Source organism: Hypanus sabinus, chromosome 7, assembly GCF_030144855.1.
Source record: "Hypanus sabinus isolate sHypSab1 chromosome 7, sHypSab1.hap1, whole genome shotgun sequence".
Taxonomy (NCBI): Eukaryota; Metazoa; Chordata; class Chondrichthyes; order Myliobatiformes; family Dasyatidae; genus Hypanus; species Hypanus sabinus.
In genome coordinates this window covers 176,178,294-176,199,636 of record NC_082712.1, presented here as the reverse complement: position 1 = coordinate 176,199,636, position 21,343 = coordinate 176,178,294, and the positions used below count along the sequence as shown (strand labels likewise).

Genomic DNA, 21,343 nt, shown 5'->3' with positions numbered 1-21,343 from the left:
GAACTGGGGAATCCAGGTTCACAACTCCTTAAAAGTGCTGCCACAGGTAGACAGGGTCATAAGCAAAACATTTGAGACATTGGCCTTCAAACTCAAAGTATTGAGTACAGGAGATGAGATTGAAGTTGTACAAGATGTTGGTGAGGACTAATTTAGAGTATTGTGTGCAGGTTTGGTCACCTCACTACAAGGAATTATATCAGTAAGATTGAAAGTGTACAGAGAAAATTTGCAAGGATGTTACCAAGTCTAAAGGACCCTAGTTATGGGGAAAGGTTGAATAGGTTTGGACTTTATTCCCTTCAATGTAGGAGAATCAACAGAAATTTGACAGAGCTACATAAAATTATGAGGCATATATGCAAGCGGGCTTTACACTGAGGTTGGGTGAGACTACAACTTGAGGTCATGGGTTGAGGGTGAAAGATGAAATGTTTAGGGGGAATGTCTTCAGTTAGAGGGCGGTGAAAGTGTGGAACGAGGTGCCACTGCAAGTGATGGACGTGGGTTTGATTTCAATGTTTAAGTTTGGATAGGTACCTTGGATGGGAGGGGTATGGAGGGAGTTGTCCAGTTGCAGGTCAATGATATGAGGCAGATTAATAGTTTGGCATGTACTAGATAGGCCAAAGGGCCTGCTCCTGTGCTGTCATGTTGTATGACTATGACTATTCTGGGAACAGAATTCCAGATTCCCACTGCCCTCTATGCAGAAATGAACCTCCTGACGTTACCCTCAGATTTAGTTTAGTTATGGATGCAGCACAGTAACAGGCCCTTCAGCCCAACGAGCCTCTGCTGCCTAACTACACCCATGTGACCAATTAACCTTTGCAATGTGGAGGAAACCGGAGCACCCGGTAACTTGTTTCCCCCGTTACTACACGAGTCTTCCTCGGGTGCTCCTGTGGGGTAATTACAGTCAAAGAGAAATAGAGGAGTAGGCTCTTCAGCCCATCTAGACCATGCCAGACCATTAAAACTGCCTACTCCAATGGATCTGCACCGGGACCATACTCCATACCTCAACTATCCATGTACCTATCTGAACTTCTCTAAAACGGTGAAATCGAGTTCACATGCACCTCTAGTGCAGGCAGCTCGTTCCACACCCTCATGACCCTCTGAGTGAAAAAGGTTCCCCTCATGACTGGCAGCTGAAATTGCCCCTAATGTGTAGTTGAGGGTAGAATCTGTGAGGGGGGGTGAAGAGCTGATGGGAATGTGGGGAGAAAGAAATCGTTAAGTGTAGGATTTGTTTTTTCCTCTCTTTTTGCACTATTTATTTTTTATCAATATTTCTGATTGTAATTTAGTTGTTTTATTGCGTTGCAATGTACTGCTGCGGCAAAACAACGCATTTCACAACATAGTCCATTACTTGCCGATCTCACTGATCAAGGATCAGCCACAGAGCAGAAGACAACAAACTGTGCAAATGCAAAAATAAATAAATAGTAACAAATAACAAGAACATTAGACTAAGTTTCCTTAAGAGTGAGATCATTGGTTGTCGGACCATTTCACTGATGGGGCAAGTGAGTATGGTTATCTCCTTTTGTTTAAGAGCCTGAAGGTTAAGGGGTTCATTGTCATTTAAAGTACAATTGGATAGGTATATGGACAGGAAAGGAATGGAGGGTTATGGGCTGAGTGCGGGTCAGTGGGACTAGGTGAGAGTAAGCGTTCTGCATGGACTAGAAGGGCTGAGATGGCCTGTTTCCCTGCTGTAATCGTTATACGGTTAAAGCTTCAAGCAAAATTGAAATCAATGAAGGCAAGCGGGTGTTCAGTGTCGTCATCTGCCATTTGACCGTCTCCCTCTCCCTCTCACTGCCGCCCGAGGAATGCGCAAGATTCTTGGGTCTTGGGCAAGGTTTGAACGGCACTGTTCGAATTGACTCAGTTTTAGAGGACTCTGCGGTTCATGTTATACATGTTTCTGGTTACACCTTTCTTTATTGTTATTCTGCGTGATTTTGATTCAGGCACTTCGACGCGGACTGGCTCTGCCGCCTGCAATCAACGAACAACACATCAATAATTTGAACTACACTGAACACTCCCAGACTCTTTCATGGACTGCGGTTTGAGGTTTAATATTCTGTGTGTTATCTGTTTGTTCTTTGTCGTTTGCATAATTTGTTCTTGTTCTGTGCGTTGATTGTTTTACAGGCTCCATGGTGTTTCTTTGTTTCATGCTGCCTGTGGGAGGACTACTCTCAGGGTTATATGCATACATACTTTGATAATAAATGTACTTTGTATTTTTAAAGATGCCAATGATATTAAACCTGATTCTGATTTTGAGTGTAATTGGGTCAGTATAGTCTCAGTGGGCAGAATGACCAGTTTTCATGTAGCTTCTGTCAATTATTGAGGGGCTCAGTGGTTTGAAAAAAAAACACTATCTGGGTCAAATACAAGAATTAAATGAATTTGAGTAAACTATATGCTGGTTTGCAAGTGTCAGGACTGTTTCTGGATTAGCAATGACAAGGCTTGGACTGTTTCAGTGAGTCGGGGAGTTCAAATCTCAGCCAAAGGGAAAATCGAGGAATCAGAAGTGGAAAGGGTGAACAGTTGCAAATTCCTGGTGTCAACATCGCTGAAGATCTATCCTGGGCCCAACATATTGATGCAAATACAAATGAAGACAGGACAGCAGCTATATTTCATTAGGAGTTTGAGGAGACATGGTACGTCATAACTTACACTGACAAAATTCTACAGGCATACTGCGGAGAGCATTCTAACAGGTTACATCACCATCTGGTATGGAGGGGCCACTACGCAGGATCGCAAAAAGTTGCTGGAAGTTGTAAACCCAGTCAGCTCCATCGCTGGCACTAGCTGGTGGCAGGATTGAACCCAGGTACTTGCTACACTACCATACAGCCCACTGTAGAAAATTAATTATTGTTCAGCAAAGATGCAGCAGGCTGCAGGCTCTGCTTGCAGGTTGTGAACTGTCCTGTCAGTTGAGAAGAAAAATGAATATTAAGGAGGACCATACAAACCGTTGGAGGAACTCAGTAGGTCAAGCAGCATTTGAGGGTGAGGAGGTTATCGATGTTTTGATTTGAGACCATGCATCAGATATGAAGGGGATGTCATGAAGGAGGAAAATGGGCCAAATCAAGTTGGCGAGGATTGCGCTAGGCAGCCTGCAATTGTCGCCATGCTTCCAGTGCCAACATAGAACGCCCATAACTCACTAATCCTAACCTGTACGTCTTTGGAATACGAAAGGAAGCTAGGGTACCCTGAGGAAAACCAAGTGGTTGTGGGGAGAACATAAAAACTCCTTACAGATAGCAGTGGGAATTGAACCATGATTGCTGCTGCAGTAAAGAATTAAGCTAGCTGCTACACAACCGTGCTGGCCTTTTTGATTCATGTTTTGTGGAAGAATGCCTCCCATTCTGACCTTGCTGGCCCATAGGTGACTTCCAACCCACAAAGGTGACCAACCTCTTCACTGCCCCCTTTAGTGACCTGGCCAGACGTCAGGTCCAAGGCTCCATAGGAACGCTTAACCAACACTCACCAGTAGCACCTCCATGAGCCCACCCCACGACCCTTATTCGCATACCTGTTGCAGCATCTCCTCCGTTGTGTTGAGCTTCAGCTGGTGTTCTTCCAAGCAAGACTCCAGGTCCCTGATCTTCTCCCCTTGTGCTTCCACCTGGTCTGTGAGCACACTCACCTGGTGGTGCAGGAGAGTAGAGAACAGTCAGTGAGAAGTCCTGGGCTTGGCTTACCCCTTGCTAACCTGTCTCCTGAAGCAACAGGGCCACAGAGGCAGTGGCACCATCACGCCTTTAGCTTTTAAGGCTTCGTTTATGCTTACAGCCGGTCCCAGTAAATGAGGAAGTAGAACTTCTCCGTTCTACAAATTTGCATCTGACTTCTGTCAGGGATCCGTGCCTGTCACAGTGAGCTTCCGTAAATCCCTGCAAGAAGGTGGGACAGGGGTCGGAGCTGATCAAGGCTTGAATTGGGCCTGGCAGAGTCAAGCAAGCCTCAACTCGAGCCAGGAATGCAAGAGCAAACATGCAGCAGCCCTGATGTCTGGCTCTGTCCCAGGAAGCATACAACCGTGCCAAAGGTCACTGCACAAGCTACGCCGTGTTCTTAAAGGACAAAGACTGGTTCCCATGTAGAAGTGCTGAAGGTCATTGGGCCTTGCAGGAGGGGGCGGGGACGGTCAGAGTCTGTGAGATAGATCACCCTTGGATACCAAGAAATGATTCCACTTTCATTTTAAAATCACTAATTCTGTTCCAAGTTCATGTTTTCAGTCAAACTTCATACACATTGTAAATTCTGATGCGGTCTTCACTCTCTAGCACGTCCGCTGGCTGGAGGCATTCATTGCAGCACCAGGGTATACTTCATATAACACAGACTTGATAGGCTGAGTGGCCTGCGTTGGGACTGTAAATTTTTATGGTTCTAGAACTGCAGAGCGAGGCCATTTGGCCCATCATTATGCTGCCTTACAGTCCCCATGAATCAGAAATCTGTATCTTGCTCTTTCTCCAAAGGGCTGTACATTTATCCAGCTCCTTCCTGAAAGCTCTTCGAGTCTTCATCATGGAACTAGGCCCTTCAGCCCGACTGGCCCCATCTAAGTTAGTCTCGGTTGTCTGTGTTTTGCTGACATTCCTCTACCTTTCCCATCCAAATACCTGTCCAAATGTCTATTAAATATTGTTAATGCACCTGCCTCAACCAAGTCCTCCGGCAGCTCATACCATATTCCTACAAACCTCTGGATGAAAAACTTGCTCATCAGGTTCCTTTTAAATCTCTGTCCTCTGGTTAAACCTATGTCTTCTAGTTTTAGATCGTTTCATATACAGATCACCCCTATCGTGGGTTCCCAACCTTTTATACGCCAGAGACTCCTACCGTTAACTGAGTGGTCCCTGGGTCTCAGGAAAGGAACCCCTCCTCTAACTGAAGAAATTTCCCCTCAGGTCTTTTTTAAATCTCTCCTCTCTCAAGTCAAATCTATGACCTCTAATTTTTGATTCCTTAACCCTAAAAAAAAACTGAGTGTATTTACGCAATCTATCTAAAGCCCATCACCTTTGTTGGGAATTAGGACATTGAGAGTAGTTCGCCAGAGTCCTCTGTCCTGGGCCAGTCTTTCATGTTGTCCCCAAGTTTAGCCCATCTTTTTGGTGTATCCTTCTTCTCCCAGGGATAGGTCTTTGCAGCTTCTGTTGGTGTTTCTGTAGCTCTGGTTTTTTTTATGGGATGGGATTTCTAGCCTCACAACCAACCTTCCTGCTTTTGCAGCCAGGCTTGTGACTGCCCATGGCAGAGCTCACCCAGTCTATCCCGCTCATCATTTTATACACCTCTATAAGGCCACCCCTCAGTCGGCAAAACTCCAAGGACCAACCCCTCCCTTTAACCAAGTCCCTCAAGTCCCAGCAACATTCTTGTAAAACTTCTCTGCACTCCTTGCACCTTAACGGCATCTTCACTGCAGGGGGAGCAAAACTAACTGAGTTCAGGCCCTCAAGGTCACAGCAACACCCTTGTAAAACTGCTGACACAAGACAAAGGAGCAGAATTAGGCCATTTGGCCCATTGAATCTGCTCTACTATTTCATCATGGCTGATCCACATCCCTCTCAGACCCAGTCTCCTGCCTTCTCCCATATCCCTTCATGCCCTGACCATCAAGAATCTATCAATTTCTGTCTTAATATACCCAATAACTTCACCTCCACAGCCACCTGTGGTAACGAATTCCACAGATTCACCACTGTTGGGCCTAAGGAATTCCTCTTCACCTCCGCTCGAAATGGACGTCCCTCTATTCTAAGGCTGTGTCCTCTGTTGCATGCTCCTCGACTACACAGAAGGTGCAGGAGAACCCCACTTCCTGCAGGTTCCCCTCGATGTCACACGCCATCCTAACCCGACAATAAATCACTTCTGAGTTCATGTCCTGGGACTTCCTGCCAGCAGCATGTTCACAGTTACACAAGTTTCTATTTTTGTTTTATTTTATTTAGGGATACAGGGTGGGCAGGTCCATCCGGCCTGACAAACCACACAGCCCAGCAACCCACATGTTTAACACTAGCCTAATCACAGGACAAGTTACAAGGAGAAATTAACCTACTAACCAGCTCATCTTTGAAAGGTGGGAGGAAACTGGAGCACTTGGAGGAAACCCACACATTCCACAGGGGAGGATGTACAAACTCCTTAAAGAGGGCACTGGAATTGAACTCCAAACTCAGATGCCCCCAGACAGGATGGTGTTACGATAACCACTATGCTACTCTGGCTCCCAAACAGTGGTTCAGGAAGGCAGCGACTACCTCTGTCCTTCAGGCTGAGATGGGAGAATAATTCAGAATTTTTACATTTTTCCCAATCTAACAAGATTAAAGATTAGTGTTATTGTAACATGTGTGTGAGAAAAATGGAGGGTTATGAGCCACATATGAGGGAAGGGTTCGATTGATCTTGAAAAGGTCAGCACAGGATCATGTACAGGTCTGGTCTTGAACCAGAGGGGATAACGTTACTCACCCTGACACTGAACTAATTCCACAACCAACAAATTCACTTTAACGATTCAGCAACTCGTGTTCTTGAAATTTATTCCTTTATTTTGTATTTGCACAGTTTGTTGTCTTTTGCATGTTGGTTATTTGTCTGTCTTTCTTGTGCATGGTTGTTCATTGATTCTGTTGTGTTTCTTTGTATTTACTATGAATGCCCACAAGAAGATGAATCTAAGGGTAGTATATAGTCATATATACTGTATGTACATTGATAATAAATTTACTTTGAACCACTCACCTACACAATAGGGACTGGAGAAAAGCTCAAATTGACTTGAAAGCAAAATTCCCCTCCAGATGCTGCCTGGCCTACATGTATGTTTGCCCGGCATTTTGTGTTCTGTTCTCAGAACCTTTCCAATACGTGCACAAGCAGCACTGGGGTGATGTGCAACAACACTTTATTGTCTTTAAAAGGCCATAAAGGAATTTCTAACCTTTACAATAAAGACATTTGTTGGCTCTGGGCCTGTACTTGCTGGAGTTAACAAGAATGAGGGGAATCCCATTGAAACCGATTGAATACGGAAAAGTTTTGATAGTGCAGACGTGCAGAGGACGTTTTCTCTAGTGGGGGAATCTAGGACCAGAGGGCGTAGTCTCAGAAAAGAGGGGTGTCCATTTAGAACAGAGATGAGAAGGAATTTCTTTAGCTAGAGGGTGGTGAATCTGTGGAACTCATTTCCACAGACAGCTGTGGAGGCCAAGACATTGGGTATATTTTAAAGTGGAAGTTGATAGGTTCTGGATTTGTCAGGGTGTCAAAGGTTACAGGGAAAAGGCAGGAGAATGGGATTGAGACGGATAATAAACCAGCCATGATAGAATGGTGGAGCAGACTCAAATGGCTGAATGGCCTAATTCTGCTCTGACGTCTTATGCACAAAACTATGTTAATGTATTTACAAGGCCGTTAGGGAATTCCTAGACTTTGCAATAATGACAGCAGAGGTGGCAGCCATCTTACCCACCTGAAGCACCAGGCACTCCCGGTCACTTTCTAGCCTGGTCAGTCGGTCCTGGCACGTTTCATTGTTCACAGGCACACGGTGATTGACCTGAGCATAGAACAAACCAAGAATCAAACTCCGTAAAAAAAAGAGTCCACAGAACAACACCGTAGACAATTCTGTTATTATTTATTTGGAAATACAGTATGGTAACATGCCCTTCCAGCCTAACGGGCCTGCACCGCCAAATTATACCCATATGACTAATTAACCCACTAACCTGTACGTCTTTGAAAAGTGGGAGGAAACCAGAGCACCCGGAAGAAACCCACGTGGGCAGGCGGAGGGCAAGCTCCTTACAGTGGCAGAATTGAATCCAGGCCACTCACGCTGTAAAGTGTTAAGCTAACTTCTATGCTACTGCGCCACCCCCAAAGAGAAGACAGCTTAGCGCCTTGCGGAAACTAGCCTCCTTGAATAGACTCAGTCTGCACTTTCCACTGCCTCAGCAAATCAAGGACCCCACCCACCACGGACATTCTCTCTTCTCTCTCTCCCTCTCCCCATTGGGCTAAATCAGAATCAAATTCACTACAACTGACAGTTTTTCCCCCAGTTATTTAGTGATTCAACGTGGCAACAGGCCCTTGCAGCTCAGCGAGAGCCCATGTGACTAATTAACGCGCCTTGGAATATGGGGAGAGAATTGAATGTTGTTTTGTGGCAGTAGTATGGTGCAAGACAAAATATTACAAATTAGAATCAATAAATCAATAGATAGTGCAAAAGGGGTCAGAGATAGTACCCATGGACCACTCTTGCTTTCCTTCAATGGAAGATACAAAAGCCTGAAAGCACGTCCCACCAGGCTCAAGGACAGCTTCTATCCTGCTGTTATAATGTGACTAACTGGCCCTCTAGTAAGATAAGATAGATTGTGAGGTCAAGAGTCCATCTTGTTGCATCTTATTGTCTACCTGCACTTTCTCTGTACAAATTCTGCAAATAAAAATTAACGCTAAGAACATGAGTTGCAAAGAGTCCTTGAAAGAGAGTCTGTAGTTTGTGAAATCAGTTTAGTGTTGGGGTGAGTGAAGTTATCCACACTGGTTGAGGAGCCTGAAGGTTGAGGGGTAATAACTGTCCCTGAACGTGGTGGTGTGGGACCTGAGGCTCATTGTGGTGAGTGAAGTTATCCACACTAGTTCAGGAGCCTGATGGTTGAGGGGTAATAACTGTCCCTGAACCTGGTGGTGTGGGACCTGAGGCTCATTGTGGTGACTGAAGTTATCCACACTAGTTCAGGAGCCTGATGGTTGAGGGGTAATAACTGTCCCTGAACCTGGTGGTGTGGGACCTGAGGCTCATTGTGGTGACTGAAGTTATCCACACTGGTTCAGGAGCCTGATGGTTGAGGGGTAATAACTGAAACTGAACCTGGTGGTGTGGGACCTGAGGCTCATTGTGGTGAGTGAAGTTATCCACACTAGTTCAGGAGCCTGATGGTTGAGGGGTAATAACTGTTCCTGAACCTGGTGGTGTGGGACCTGAGGCTCATTGTGGTGACTGAAGTTATCCACACTGGTTCAGGAGCCTGATGGTTGAGGGGTAATAACAGTCCCTGAACCTGATGGTGTGGGATCTAAGGCTCCTGTACCTCCTTCCCTATGGAAGCAAGGAGAGAGCATGGCCTGGATGGTGGAGGTCCTTGATGATGGATGCTGCTTTCTTGTGACAGCATTCCTTGTAGATGTGTTCAGCGGTGGGGAGGGCTTTACCTGTGATGGACTGGGCTATATCCACCACTTTTTGTAGGATTTTCCATTCCTGGGTATTGGTGCTTCCACCCCAGGCCGTGATGCAACCCACCAGGATACTCTCTATCACACATCCATAGAAGTTTGTTAGATGTCATGCTGAATGTATGCAAAATTCTGCTGTGCCTTTTTAGAAGGAGGAAGGAGGTACAGGAACCTCAGGACTCACACCACAGGTTCAGAAACAGTTATTACCCCTCAACCATCAGGCTTTGAACCAAAGAGGGTAACTTCACTCAGCTTCACTTGTCTCATCACTGAACCGTTCCCACAACCTATGGACTCACTTTCAAGCACTCTCCATCTCATGTTCTCAATACATTGCTCATTTACTTATTATTATGTATTTCATTTTGTATTTTCACAGATTTTTGTCTTTTGCACACTGATTAACTGTCCAAGTTGGTGTGGTCTTTCATTGATTCTTTTATGATTATTATTCTATTATGGATTTATTGTGAATGCCTGCAAGAAAATGCATCTCAGGGTTGTATATGGTGACATGTATGTACATTGATAAGAAATACACTTTGTACTTCTGTAATGACACTTGTGCTTGTAGCTCAGTTTAACCACAGCTCCTGCCCCTTGTAACACAGCTGAATGCTTTCACTCCCTTATGTACACAGACAGAAAGTGGAACAAGTTGAAGTTTAAACAAAACCAGGCTATTTCCTATAAACAGAAACTCATTGTTATGAACTATCAACCACAACCAGCTGACCTGGCTTAAGGAGAATCAGATTTACATGAAGTTTTAAGTCAGCCCAAGAAGGAAAGCATGAATTTTAGTAAATGTACAGAAGGTAGTTTGGTAACATAACATAATATCCCCATCAAGGTTCAAAGTTCATACAGTACTGTGCAAATGTCTTAGGCACATTTATATAGCTAGAGTACCTAAAACTTTTGCACAGTACTGTAGTAATTTTATTTATGGTGAAGGTAAGAGATTAGGGCTGAGGGGGAAAAATAGATCAGCCATGATGAAATGGTGGAGCAGACTCAATGGGCCAAATGGCCTAATATTGCTCCCATGTCTTATGGTATTGCACCACACTGGTGCAGAAAGGAAAACAAATTTCATGACATACGTGAGTGATGATAAACCTGATTCTCATATGGGTCCCTATTGTGGACTGAGATTGGGAAGGGGGTGGGGAGAGGGGAATCATGATTGGGAAAAGGGAAGTGAGAGGGGAGAGAGTGGGAGGTACCAGAGGAACGTTCTGTGATGATCAATAAACCATTTGTTTGGAATCAAATGACCTTGCCTGGTGTCTCAGGGCTGGGTGTGTCTGCACCTGCATCAATCCCCACTCCTCCTCTGTCACCTGTCTCATATCCCTCCCACCCTCACCATTCCCAATATCTTTTGCTCCCATCAAATTTACAAACTCGCTTACTGCACAATGTTGACAATTACAGTCCTATGCAAAAATATTATATATATAGAGAGCGAGTGAGATAAGTCTTGGGCACCCTAGCTATATAAATATGCCTCCAACTTTTGCACACTCTGATTATATCACCATATACTACTCTGAGATTTATTTCCTTGCAGGCATTCACAGTGGAACAAAGAAACACACTAACATCAATGAAAAACCACAGACACACAGATCAGCAAACAACTAATGACAAAAGACAAACTGCAAATACAAATACATAATAGGGTTTCCAATTTGGGTTCAGCTCCCGTTGCTGTCTGTGAGGAGTTTGTTCGTTGTCTCCTGACCATGTGGGTTTACTCCAGGTGCTCCAGTTTCCTCCCACATTCCAAAGACATACAGGATAGCGTTAACAAGTTGTGAGCATGCTGTGTTGGTGCCGGGAGTGTAATGACACTTGTGGGCTGCCCCCAGCACTTATTTGGAATATGTTGGTCATTGGTGGACATGATGATGCAACTCTTCGCTGTGTGGTTCAGTGTCTATTTATTTAGAGACACAGAGCAGAACAGGCCCTTCCAGTCCAATGAACCTGCACCATTCCCTCAGCAACTCACCGATTTAACCCTAGCCTAATCACAGGACAATTTACAATGACCAATTAACCTATTAACTGGTACGTCTTTGGGCAGTGGGAGAAAACCCATGCAGTTACATGGAATACATACAAACTCCTTACAGAGGACACCAGATTTAGCTCTGAAGTCCAGCTGTAACAGATTGTGCTAAATGCTATGCTATCGTGGTTGACAATGTGACAAATAAAGATAATCTTTCCTTCTTTGTAAATGCCAGAGGAACTCATTTGGTTAGGCAGCATCTATGGAGGTAAATAGAGAGTTAAGACCCTTCATGAGGATGGTGAAGAATGTGTCTTATGCCATAAAAAGGCCAACAATATCACGAAGGATCCCACTCACCTTGCTCATGGACTGTTGGCCCCACTCTCATTAGGGAGGAGGCTACACAGCATCCACTCCAGGACCACCAGACTAAAAAACAGTTACTTTTCCCAAGCAGTAAGGTTGATCAACACCACCGCTCACTAACCAATCCCCCCTCCCCCCCAACCAGCATTACTTTATCATTTCCTGTCAGTCAATTTATGTACAGACATTCCTGTGCCTAGTGTCACTTTATGGACATACAATTATTCTGTGTATATATGCTATCTTATGTAGTTAGAACATTGAAAACCAATTGGTACAGCACAGGAACACACCCTTCGTTTCACAATATTGTGACAATCATGTTGTGTCAATCAAAAATATCCAAAAACGAATCCCTTCTCCCTATACCATGTCCATTTCCCTCCATCTTTCTCAGATTTATGTGCCTATCCAAATGTCTCTAAAAAGCCTCACACACAAACTGCCAGAGGAACTCAGCAGGCCAGCCGGCATCTATGGGAAAAAGCACCGTCAACGTTCCGGGCCGAAACCCCTCAGCAGGATCCTAATGCATGGGTTTCCGTCTGAAACGGACAATGTCTGAGGCTGAAACCTTTCATTAGAACTCAATCCAAAAGATCGTTTGCTTATTCCCCTCCATAGATACACCCGACTTACTGAGTTCCTCCAGCATTTTGCTTAAGATTTCCAGCATCTGTAGAATCTCTGGAGTTCATACACATGCCTGAATGTCCTTTAAACATTGTAATTGTACCCACCTCCACCACTTCCTCTGTCAGCTAGTTCATTCCATACACCAGTATCTCCGTTAGGGAAAAAGATGCCACTCGGTTCAAATATTGCCCCTCTCTTCTTAAACCAACATCCTCTAGTTTTAGAATCCCCATCCCTAGGAAAAAGACAAACCATTTACCTTATCTTTGCCTCTCCTGATTTTGTAAACCCCTATAAGGTCACTCATCAGCCCCCTTTGCTCCAGGGAAAAGGGCTCTAAATTATCAGTCTCTCCTTATATAGTACTGTGCAAAAGTCTTCGGCACATAGCTAGGAAGCCTAGTACTTTTTACGCACTGCACTGTATTGCTGCCACAAAAAAAACACAAACGTCATGACATATGTGAGTGAGGATAAACCTGTTTCTGATATGGGTCCCTATTGTGGACTGAGAGTGGGAAGGGGGCAGGGAGAGGGGAAAAATTGTTGGGAAAAGGGGAAGGGAGAGAGGAGGGAGCAGGCGGGAAGCACCAGAAAGATATTTGTATTGATTAATAAATCAAATGATCTTCTCTGGTGTCTCAGGGCTGGGTGTGTCTGCACCCACACCCCTCCTGTGGCACTCCATCCTCACCATTCCCAACATCCTTTGCTCCTGCCAGCTTTACAAACTCGCTCTCCGCTCCACACTGACAAATACAGTACTGTGTAAAGTCTTAGGCATTCTAGCTATATACATAAATGTGCCACAGACTTTCGCACAGTACTGTAACTCAAATCCTGCAGTCCTGACTTGAAATCTCCTCTGCAATCTTCCTGACCTACCCTGGCGACCAGAACTGCATACAAAACTCCAAGTGTGGTCTCACCAACATAATGTCCCAGCACTTGTACTCAAAGCCATAAGACATAGGAGCAGGATTTGACCATTCATTCAGCTCAGAGTCTTCTCTGCCATTCAATCATCATCATTATGTACTGTGTTGAATAACTTGCATCTGTCTTCTCTAAGGAAGACACTAGCAGTGTGCCAGAGGTCCGAGAGTTTCACGGAGCAGGAGTGAGTGCCATTGCTGTTACAAAGGGAAAGGTGCTAGGCAAACTGAAATGTCTTCAGGTGGATAACTCACCTGGACCAGATGGGCTACATCCCAGAGTCCTGAGAGAGGTTGCTGAAGAGAGAACGGATACATTGGTCATGATCTTTCAAGAAACACTTGATTCAGGCATAGGCCTGGAGGACTGGAAAATTGAAAATGTCACTCCAGTCTTGAAAAAGTGAGGAAGGCAAAATAAAGGAAATTATAGGCTAGTTAGCCTAACCTCAGTGGTTGGGAAAGTGTTGGTGTCTATTGTTAAGGATGAGCTTTCGGAGTACTTGGAGACTAATGATAAAATAAGTCAAAGTCAGCATGGTTTCTGTAAAGGGAAATCTTGCCCGACAGATCTGTTAGAGTTCTTCGAGGAAGTAACATGCAGGGTGGACAAAAGAGAGGCAGTGGATGTCATTTACTTGGATTTTCAGAAAGCATTTGATAAGGTGCCACACATGAGGCTGCTTAACAAGGTAAATTCCTATGGCGTTACAGGAAAGATACTGGCGTGGATAGAGGAATGGCTGACAGGCAGGAGGCAGCAAGTGGGAATAAAAGGAGATTTTCCTGGTTGGCTGCCAGTGACCTGAGGTGTCAGTATTGGGACCGTTACTTATCACATTCTTTGTCACTGATTTAGATGATGTAATTGATGACTTTGTGGCAAAGTTTGCAGATGATATGAAGATAGGCGGAGGGGTAGGTATTGCTGAGGAAGCAATGCGATTGGACTTAGACAAATTGACAGATGGAATACAGTGTTGGGAAATGTATGATAATGCATTTGGTAAAAGGAACAATAGTGCAGACTGTTATCTAAATGGGAGAAGGTTCACACATTAGAGGTGCTGAGGGACTTGTGTAAGACTCGCAGAAGATTAACTTACAGGCAGAGTCTGTGATAAAGAAGGTAAATCAATGTTAGCATTTATTTCAGGGAGAATAGAATATAAAAGCAAGATAATACTGATGCTTTATAAAACACTGGTCAGGCCGTACTTGGAATACTGCATAGTCAACAGTTTGGGCCCCATATCTCAGAAAGGATGTGTTGTCATTGGAGAGAGAGTCCGGAGGAGCTTCACGAGGATGATTCTGGGAATGAAGGGGTTAACACATGGGGAGCATTTGGCAGCTTTGGGTCTGTACTCACTGGAATTTCGACGAATATGGAGGGATTTCATTGAAACCTACCAAATGTGGATAAGGTGAGTGTGGAGAGGATGTTTCCTATGATGGGGCTATCCAGAACTAGAAGACACAGCCATAAAATTGAAGATGACCTTTTAGAACAGAGGTAAGGAGGAATTTTATTAACCAGAGTGGTGAATCTGCGGAATGCTGTGCCACAGGCTGCAGCGGAGGCCAGGCCTGTGGATAGAATTAAGGCAGAAGTTGATAGTTTCCTGATCGGTCAGGGCATCAGAAGATATGGTGAGAAGGCAGCTGTATGGGGTTGAGTGGGATCCAGGATCAGGCGTGATGGAATGGTGGAGCAGAATTCTGCTCCTACGTCTTATGGTATGATCATGGTCTCATGCTGAAGGGTCTTGGCCCAAACTGTCAACTGTATTCTTTTCCATAGTCACTGCCTGGCCTGCTGTGTTCCTCCAGCATTTTGTGTGTGTTATTTGGATTTCCAGCGTCTGTAGAATTTCTCTTATTGGTTTCATGACCCTGATTGTTCCTGACAAACTTTTTCTGCAGAAATGGTTTACCATTGCCTTCTTCTGGGCAGTGTCTTTACAAGACGGGTGACCCCAGCCATTGTCAATACTCTTCAGAGATTATCTGCCTGGTGTCAGTGGTCACATAACCAGGACTTGTGATCTGCACCGGCTGCTCGTACGACCACCCACCACCTGCTCCAACAGCTTCATGTGACCCTGATTGGGGGTGCTAAACAGGTGATACACCTTGTCCAAGGACGTCCTGCAGGCTAGCAGATGGAAGGGGTGCCATACACCTCCTTTGATAGGGGCAAATCTTTACAGCGCCAGCCACGTTCTAATACAGCTGAATTATTTCCCCTCTCAACCCCATTCTCCTTCCTTCTCCCCCATAACCTTTGACACTCTTTACCAATCAAGAACCTGTGGTGTATTTTAAGATGGGTGATCCAGTCATTATCAATACTCTTCAGAGATTGCCTGCCTGGCGTCAGTGGTCGCATAACCGGGACTTGTGACCTGCAGGTCTGCGGAGGGAAGGAGTGCCTTATGCCTCCATTGGCGGAGATGTATCTTCACTCCGCTAGCCTATAACCTACTGTAAAATCACACAAAACCTCCCCTCCTACTTAGCCTGGTGGAGGCAGATACATTAGAGCATTTAAGAAACTTTTAGACAGGCACATGGAAGATAGAAAAATGGAGAGCTATGTGAAAGGGAAGGGTTCAATTGATGGTTCTCAGCCTGAAACATCGACTGCTTATTCATTTCCATAGATGATGCCTGACCTGCTGAGTTCCTCCAGCATTTTGTGTAGATTGATCTCAGAGTAGGTTTAAAGGTTAGTACAACATTATGGGCGAAGGGCCAGTTCTGTGCTGTAATGTTCAATGACAACATGAAATAATGCCACGGGGATGTCTACGATAATGCAGGGGAGCAGACTGCACCTCATCTTAATGACTCATTCAAAGATTAAAGAACAAAAATAAGGATAATGCTTTTTTTAAAGCAGAAAATGGCCATTAAATGTTAATTCACAGACAGGAGAAATACGTGACATGAGGTGAGGTGGGGTGATGTATTTCTTGGTCAGAGTGACCGCTTCTAAGATCTTATGTAAACAAGAATGGTAATTGTGGTTAAATATGTTTATATAGCTTAAAGGAACAATGTTGAGATGTTTGCGGAATTGAGGTGCGAGGGATATAGTAGACTTGCGTGAATCAGTCTAATAAATGCTTCTTTATATCAGGAAAGTTTTCCCTTTTCGTTGAAGTCTGCATAATATTTGTCAGGTTCACCAAGGTTTATCCTGTAAACCTCCTGAGAAAGAAATGTTTGAAGATTAAGACCTCAAACCTGGCAAAATAAAAACCCAGAGGCTACTCGGCTGCAGAGATTTGCTGCTTTTGAGGCATGTCAGTGTGGAATGGTAATAACATCTCCTCCTCGTTGGCCATTAACACTTGGCACACCTCAAGGTTTTAAGCTTAGCTCACTGCTCTACTCTCTCTACACCCACAGCTGTGTGGCTAGGCACAGCTCAAACGCCATTTATATATTAACCAACACCACTGTTGTTGGCAGGTTCTCACATGGTGATGAGGTGGCGTACAGGAGTGAGATAGATTAGATGGCTGTGTGGCGCCCCAGCCACATCCTGGCACTCAACATTAGCTAGACCAAGGAACTGATATGGACTTCAGGAAGGGAAAGATCTACCCTGGGCCCAACATATTGATGCAATTACAAAGAAGGCACACCCGTGGCTATATTTCATTGGGAGTTTTTGGAGGTTTGGTAGGTCACCAGAGAGTCCAGTGAATTTCTACAGATGTACCGTGGAGAACATTCCAACTGGCTGCATCACAGCCTGGACTGAAGCCTCCGATGTACAAGATCGCAAGAGGCTGCAAAGGTTTGTAGACTCAGCCAGCTCCATCACGGCATAATTCTCCTTATTAAGATGCGGTGCTCCTGGAAGAGGTCTCCATGATTAAAGACCCTCAACATCTAGGACATGACCTCTTCTTGAAAGGCAGAGCAGACTTGTTGGGCCAAATAGCTTAATTCTACTATGTTTTGTGGTCTTCTCATTCCCATCAGGAGGAATAGGAGGTACAGGAACCTGAATACACACAGTCAATAGAGTCATAGAACACTACAGCACAGAAACAGAGCATTCAGCCCATCTAGCCTCTTATCCTATTATTCTATATTGCTATTCTGCCTAGTCCCATCAATCTGCACTTGATCCATATCACTCCATACCTCTCCCATCATCCAAACTTCACTTAAACTTTGAAATCAAACCAGGACCCAGCACTTCCACTGACAACTCATTCCACACTCTCATGACCTTCTGAGTGAAGAAGTTCCCCTCATGTTCCCCTTAAACATTTTGCCTTTTACCCTTAAACCATGACCTCAAGTTCTAGTCTCACCCAACCTCAATGGAAAAAGCCTGCTTGCATTTACCCTATCTATGCCCCTAATAATTTTGTATACCTCTATCAAATTCTGCTTCATTCTCCTAAATGCCAGGGAATAAAGTCCTAACCTAGTAACTTTTCCCTTTAACTCAGGATCTCAAGTCCTGGGAATGTATTTTTTTGTTAATTTATTTTTTATTTAAGTTCATCATCAAACAAACATTTCCATAAGATGTATTTGTCTGTCTGTCTCCCTTTCTCTTCACCATCTACACCTCGGACTTCAACTACTGCACAGAGTCTTGCCATCTTCAGAAGTTTTCTGATGACTCTGCCATAGTTGGATGCATCAGCAAGGGAGATGAGGCTGAGTACAGGGCGACGGTGGGAAACTTTGTCACATGATGCAAGCAGAATCATCTGCAGCTTAATGTGAAAAAGACTAAGGAGCTGGTGGTGGACCTGAGGAGGGCTAAGGCATTGGTGACCCCTGTTTCCATCCAAGGGGTCAGTGTGGATATAGTGGAGGATTACAAATACATGGGGATATGAATGGTCAATAAACTGGACTGGTCAAAGAACTGAGGCTGTCTACAAGAAGGGTCAGAGCTGTCTCTATTTCCTGAGGAGACTGAGGTCCTTTAACATCTGCTGGACGATGCTGAGGATGTTCTATGAGGCTGTGGTGGCCAGTGCTATCATGTTTGCTGTTGTGTGCTGGGGCAGCAGGCTGAGGGTAGCAGACACCAACAGAATCAACAAACTCATTCGTAAGGCCAGTGATGTTGTGGGGGTGGAACTGGACTCTCTGATGGTGGTGTTTGAAAAGAGGATGCTATCCAAGTTGCATGCCATCTTGGACAATGACTCCCATCCACTCCATAATGTACAGGTTAGGCACAGGAGTACATTCAGCCAGAGACTCATTCCACCGAGATGTAACACTGAGCGTCATAGGATGTCATTCCTACCTGTGGCCATCAAACTTTACAACTCCTCCTTCGGAGTGTCAGACACCCTGAGCCAATAGGCTGGTCCTGGACTAATTTCCACTTGGCATGATTAACTTATTATTATTTAATTATTTATGGTTTTATATTGCTACATTTCTACACTATTCTTGGTTGGAGCAGCTGTAACGAAACCCAATTTCCCTCGGGATCAATAAAGTATGTCTGTCTGTCTGTATTTCAGATACCTGGGAATGTTTTAAGAACATCTTCTTTGCCTCCACCATCAGATTTCTGAATGGTCCATAAACCCAGAAACACCACCTCATTATTAGTCATTTGGACCAATGTATTTTTGTAACTGATATGTATTTTCAAGGTCTCACACTGTACTCCTGCCTGAAAACAACAAACTTCATGACATATGTCTGAGATAGTAAACCTGAATCTGTCTCTCTTCCACCATGTTGCTGCTCACTTCCGAACTCTCACCATGTCTTGTTCAAAGATGAACTTTCAGCTTTAGTTGTCACATGAACATCGAAACATGCAGTGAAATGTGTCACTTGTATCAATGACCAATGCAGTCCGAGGAGCCCTATAGCACTGTGCAAGTCTTCAGCACACGTAAAGTAATTCTGTAAAGCAAAAATGTTTTCAAAAATAATAAAATTAAAAGTATCAAAAACTTTACTATGAAGAGCAGTAAACAGTGAAAAAAAATGAATCAAATCAATACTTGGTGTGACCCTTTGCCATTAAAACTGTGTCAATACTCTGAGGTACACTGCTGTGCAGTTTTATAAGAAAATCAGCTGGTCAGTTTATCACAAGTATCTCGGAGAACTTGCCACGGTTCTTCTGAAGACTTTAGCTGTCTGTCCAGGTAATCCCAGACAGCCTTGATCAGGGTTCTGCGCAGGCCAGACCCTCCGAAACTACAGAAAAAATCCAGGGTGCCTAAGACTTTTACACAGTACTGTGCAACTTGAGGTATGGCAGCCAGTGGTGAAGTGTCTAGATTATTAGTGCAGCTGTACAGGATGTTAAAGTGACCCTGCAAGTTGCCGGTCATGGATTTTGCCAGCACAGTAGCGCAGTGGCTAGCGTGACGCTTTACAATGCCTGGGGTTCAATTTCAGCCGGTGCCTGTAAGAAGTTTGTACGTTCTCCCTGTGACCACATGGCTTCCTGCTGGATGCCTCAGTCTCCCCCCACGTTCTAATGATGTACGGGTCATGTACGGGGTTAGTCATGCTACATTGCCACCTGAAGCACGTTGACACTTGTGGGCTGCTCCCAGCACCTCCTCTGACTGTGTTGCTCATTGACGCTAATGACACAGTTCACTGGATGTTTCGATGTACGTGTGACAAATAAAGCTATTCTTTAAATCTTTTTGCAACGTATGCCGACATAACATTTTCCTGACAGTGGTCCCTACATGTTTGGGTCTCATACATTAACAACATTTAAACCGTCGTCAGACAGGGAGCTGGGAGTACAAGTACACAGTTCGCTGAAAGCCGCTGTGCACGTAGAGAGGACCGTGAAAGTGGTATTTAGCGCACTAACTTTAATCAGTCACAGCATCGAGTTTAGAAGTTGGGACGTTATGTCGCAATGATACAAGTCATTGATGAAACCACACTTCAAAGTTCAAAGTGAAAAGCTCAAAGAACACATATGTCACCATATACCATCGGCATTCACAGTATATAGAAGCACAAACAATGCAAAAAACCCACAACAAACAACCAATCTGCTAAACACAAAAAACAGTGCAAACTCAAAAAAGCAAGAGAGAGAGTATGAGGTGTAGAGTCCTTAAAAGTGAGTCCATAGCTTGTAGGAACAGTTCAGTTTGGGGATGTGTGAATCTATCCCCTCTGGTTCAAAAGCTTGATGATTAAGAGGCAACAGCTGTTCCTGAACCTGGTGGTGTGGGTCCTGAGACTCCTGTAACTCCTTTCTGGTGGTAGCAGTGAGAGAACATGGCCTGGGTGGTGGGGGTCCCTGATGATAAGAGTATTGTGTACAGTTTTGGTCACCTTGTTATAGGAAAGACATTAGCAAGATGGAGAGGACTCAGGAGAGATTTACAAGCATGCTGCTGGGACCAGAGGGCCTGAGTTATAAGGAGTGGTTGGCCATGCTGGATTATACCCCCCGGAATGAGGGGTGACCCCATAGCAGTTTATTAAATCATGAGGGGTATGGATAAGGTGGACAGTCTAGTCTTTTCTCCAGGGTTGGAGGGTTCAAAACTAGAGTTTACAGACCCAAGAGGGGTGAGATTTAAAAAGACCTGAGTGGGGTAGTGGGTACCGGAATGAGCTCCCAGAGGAAGAGGTTGAGGCAGCTACAATTGAAACATTTAAGAGACTTACTGATAGGTAGATGGAGGGAGGGCTTGAAGAGTTAAGGGCCGGGCAGGGGCAACTGGAACTAGCAGGGAGGATGCTGTGGTCGGCACAGACTAGATGGGCTGAAGGGCCTGGTTCCGTGCTGTATCTCTACGCTGATACTTGGCATCTCCCGAACCACAAACTAATACATACATCCACTGTTCTCCCTGCATTTCTCAGCAAGGTTCTAGTTTATCGGACGGTATGTGTGGTTTTAAACACTCAAACCCCTCTCAGCTCACCCCCCAAGTCCCCTCCCCCACCGGTCGGAGACAAAGCTCTCTTGAACACACTTTCATTCCGAGCTGAACACACGGTTCCAATAATACAGAAATGCAAACTA

The 21,343-nt window shown here is 44.6% G+C and overlaps 1 protein-coding gene across 15 annotated transcripts in view; it reads right to left on the bottom strand.

The window, feature by feature from the left end:
- LOC132397417 (liprin-beta-2-like) overlaps positions 1-21,343 on the bottom strand; it is a 215,843-nt gene that overhangs the window by 95,987 nt on the left and 98,513 nt on the right. For 9 of the 15 annotated variants that reach the window (XM_059976158.1, XM_059976160.1, XM_059976163.1 and 6 more), the window contains 3 exons: positions 13,573-13,614; positions 7,571-7,657; positions 3,596-3,709 (listed from right to left, as the gene is read on the bottom strand). In XM_059976158.1, coding sequence (XP_059832141.1) covers positions 3,596-3,709; positions 7,571-7,657; positions 13,573-13,614 — 243 coding nt within the window. Of the gene's footprint in view, positions 1-3,595; positions 3,710-7,570; positions 7,658-13,572; positions 13,615-19,084; positions 19,118-21,343 lie in introns of those variants that run through there. The other 6 variants (XM_059976162.1, XM_059976164.1, XM_059976169.1 and 3 more) reach the window with 2 other exon arrangements.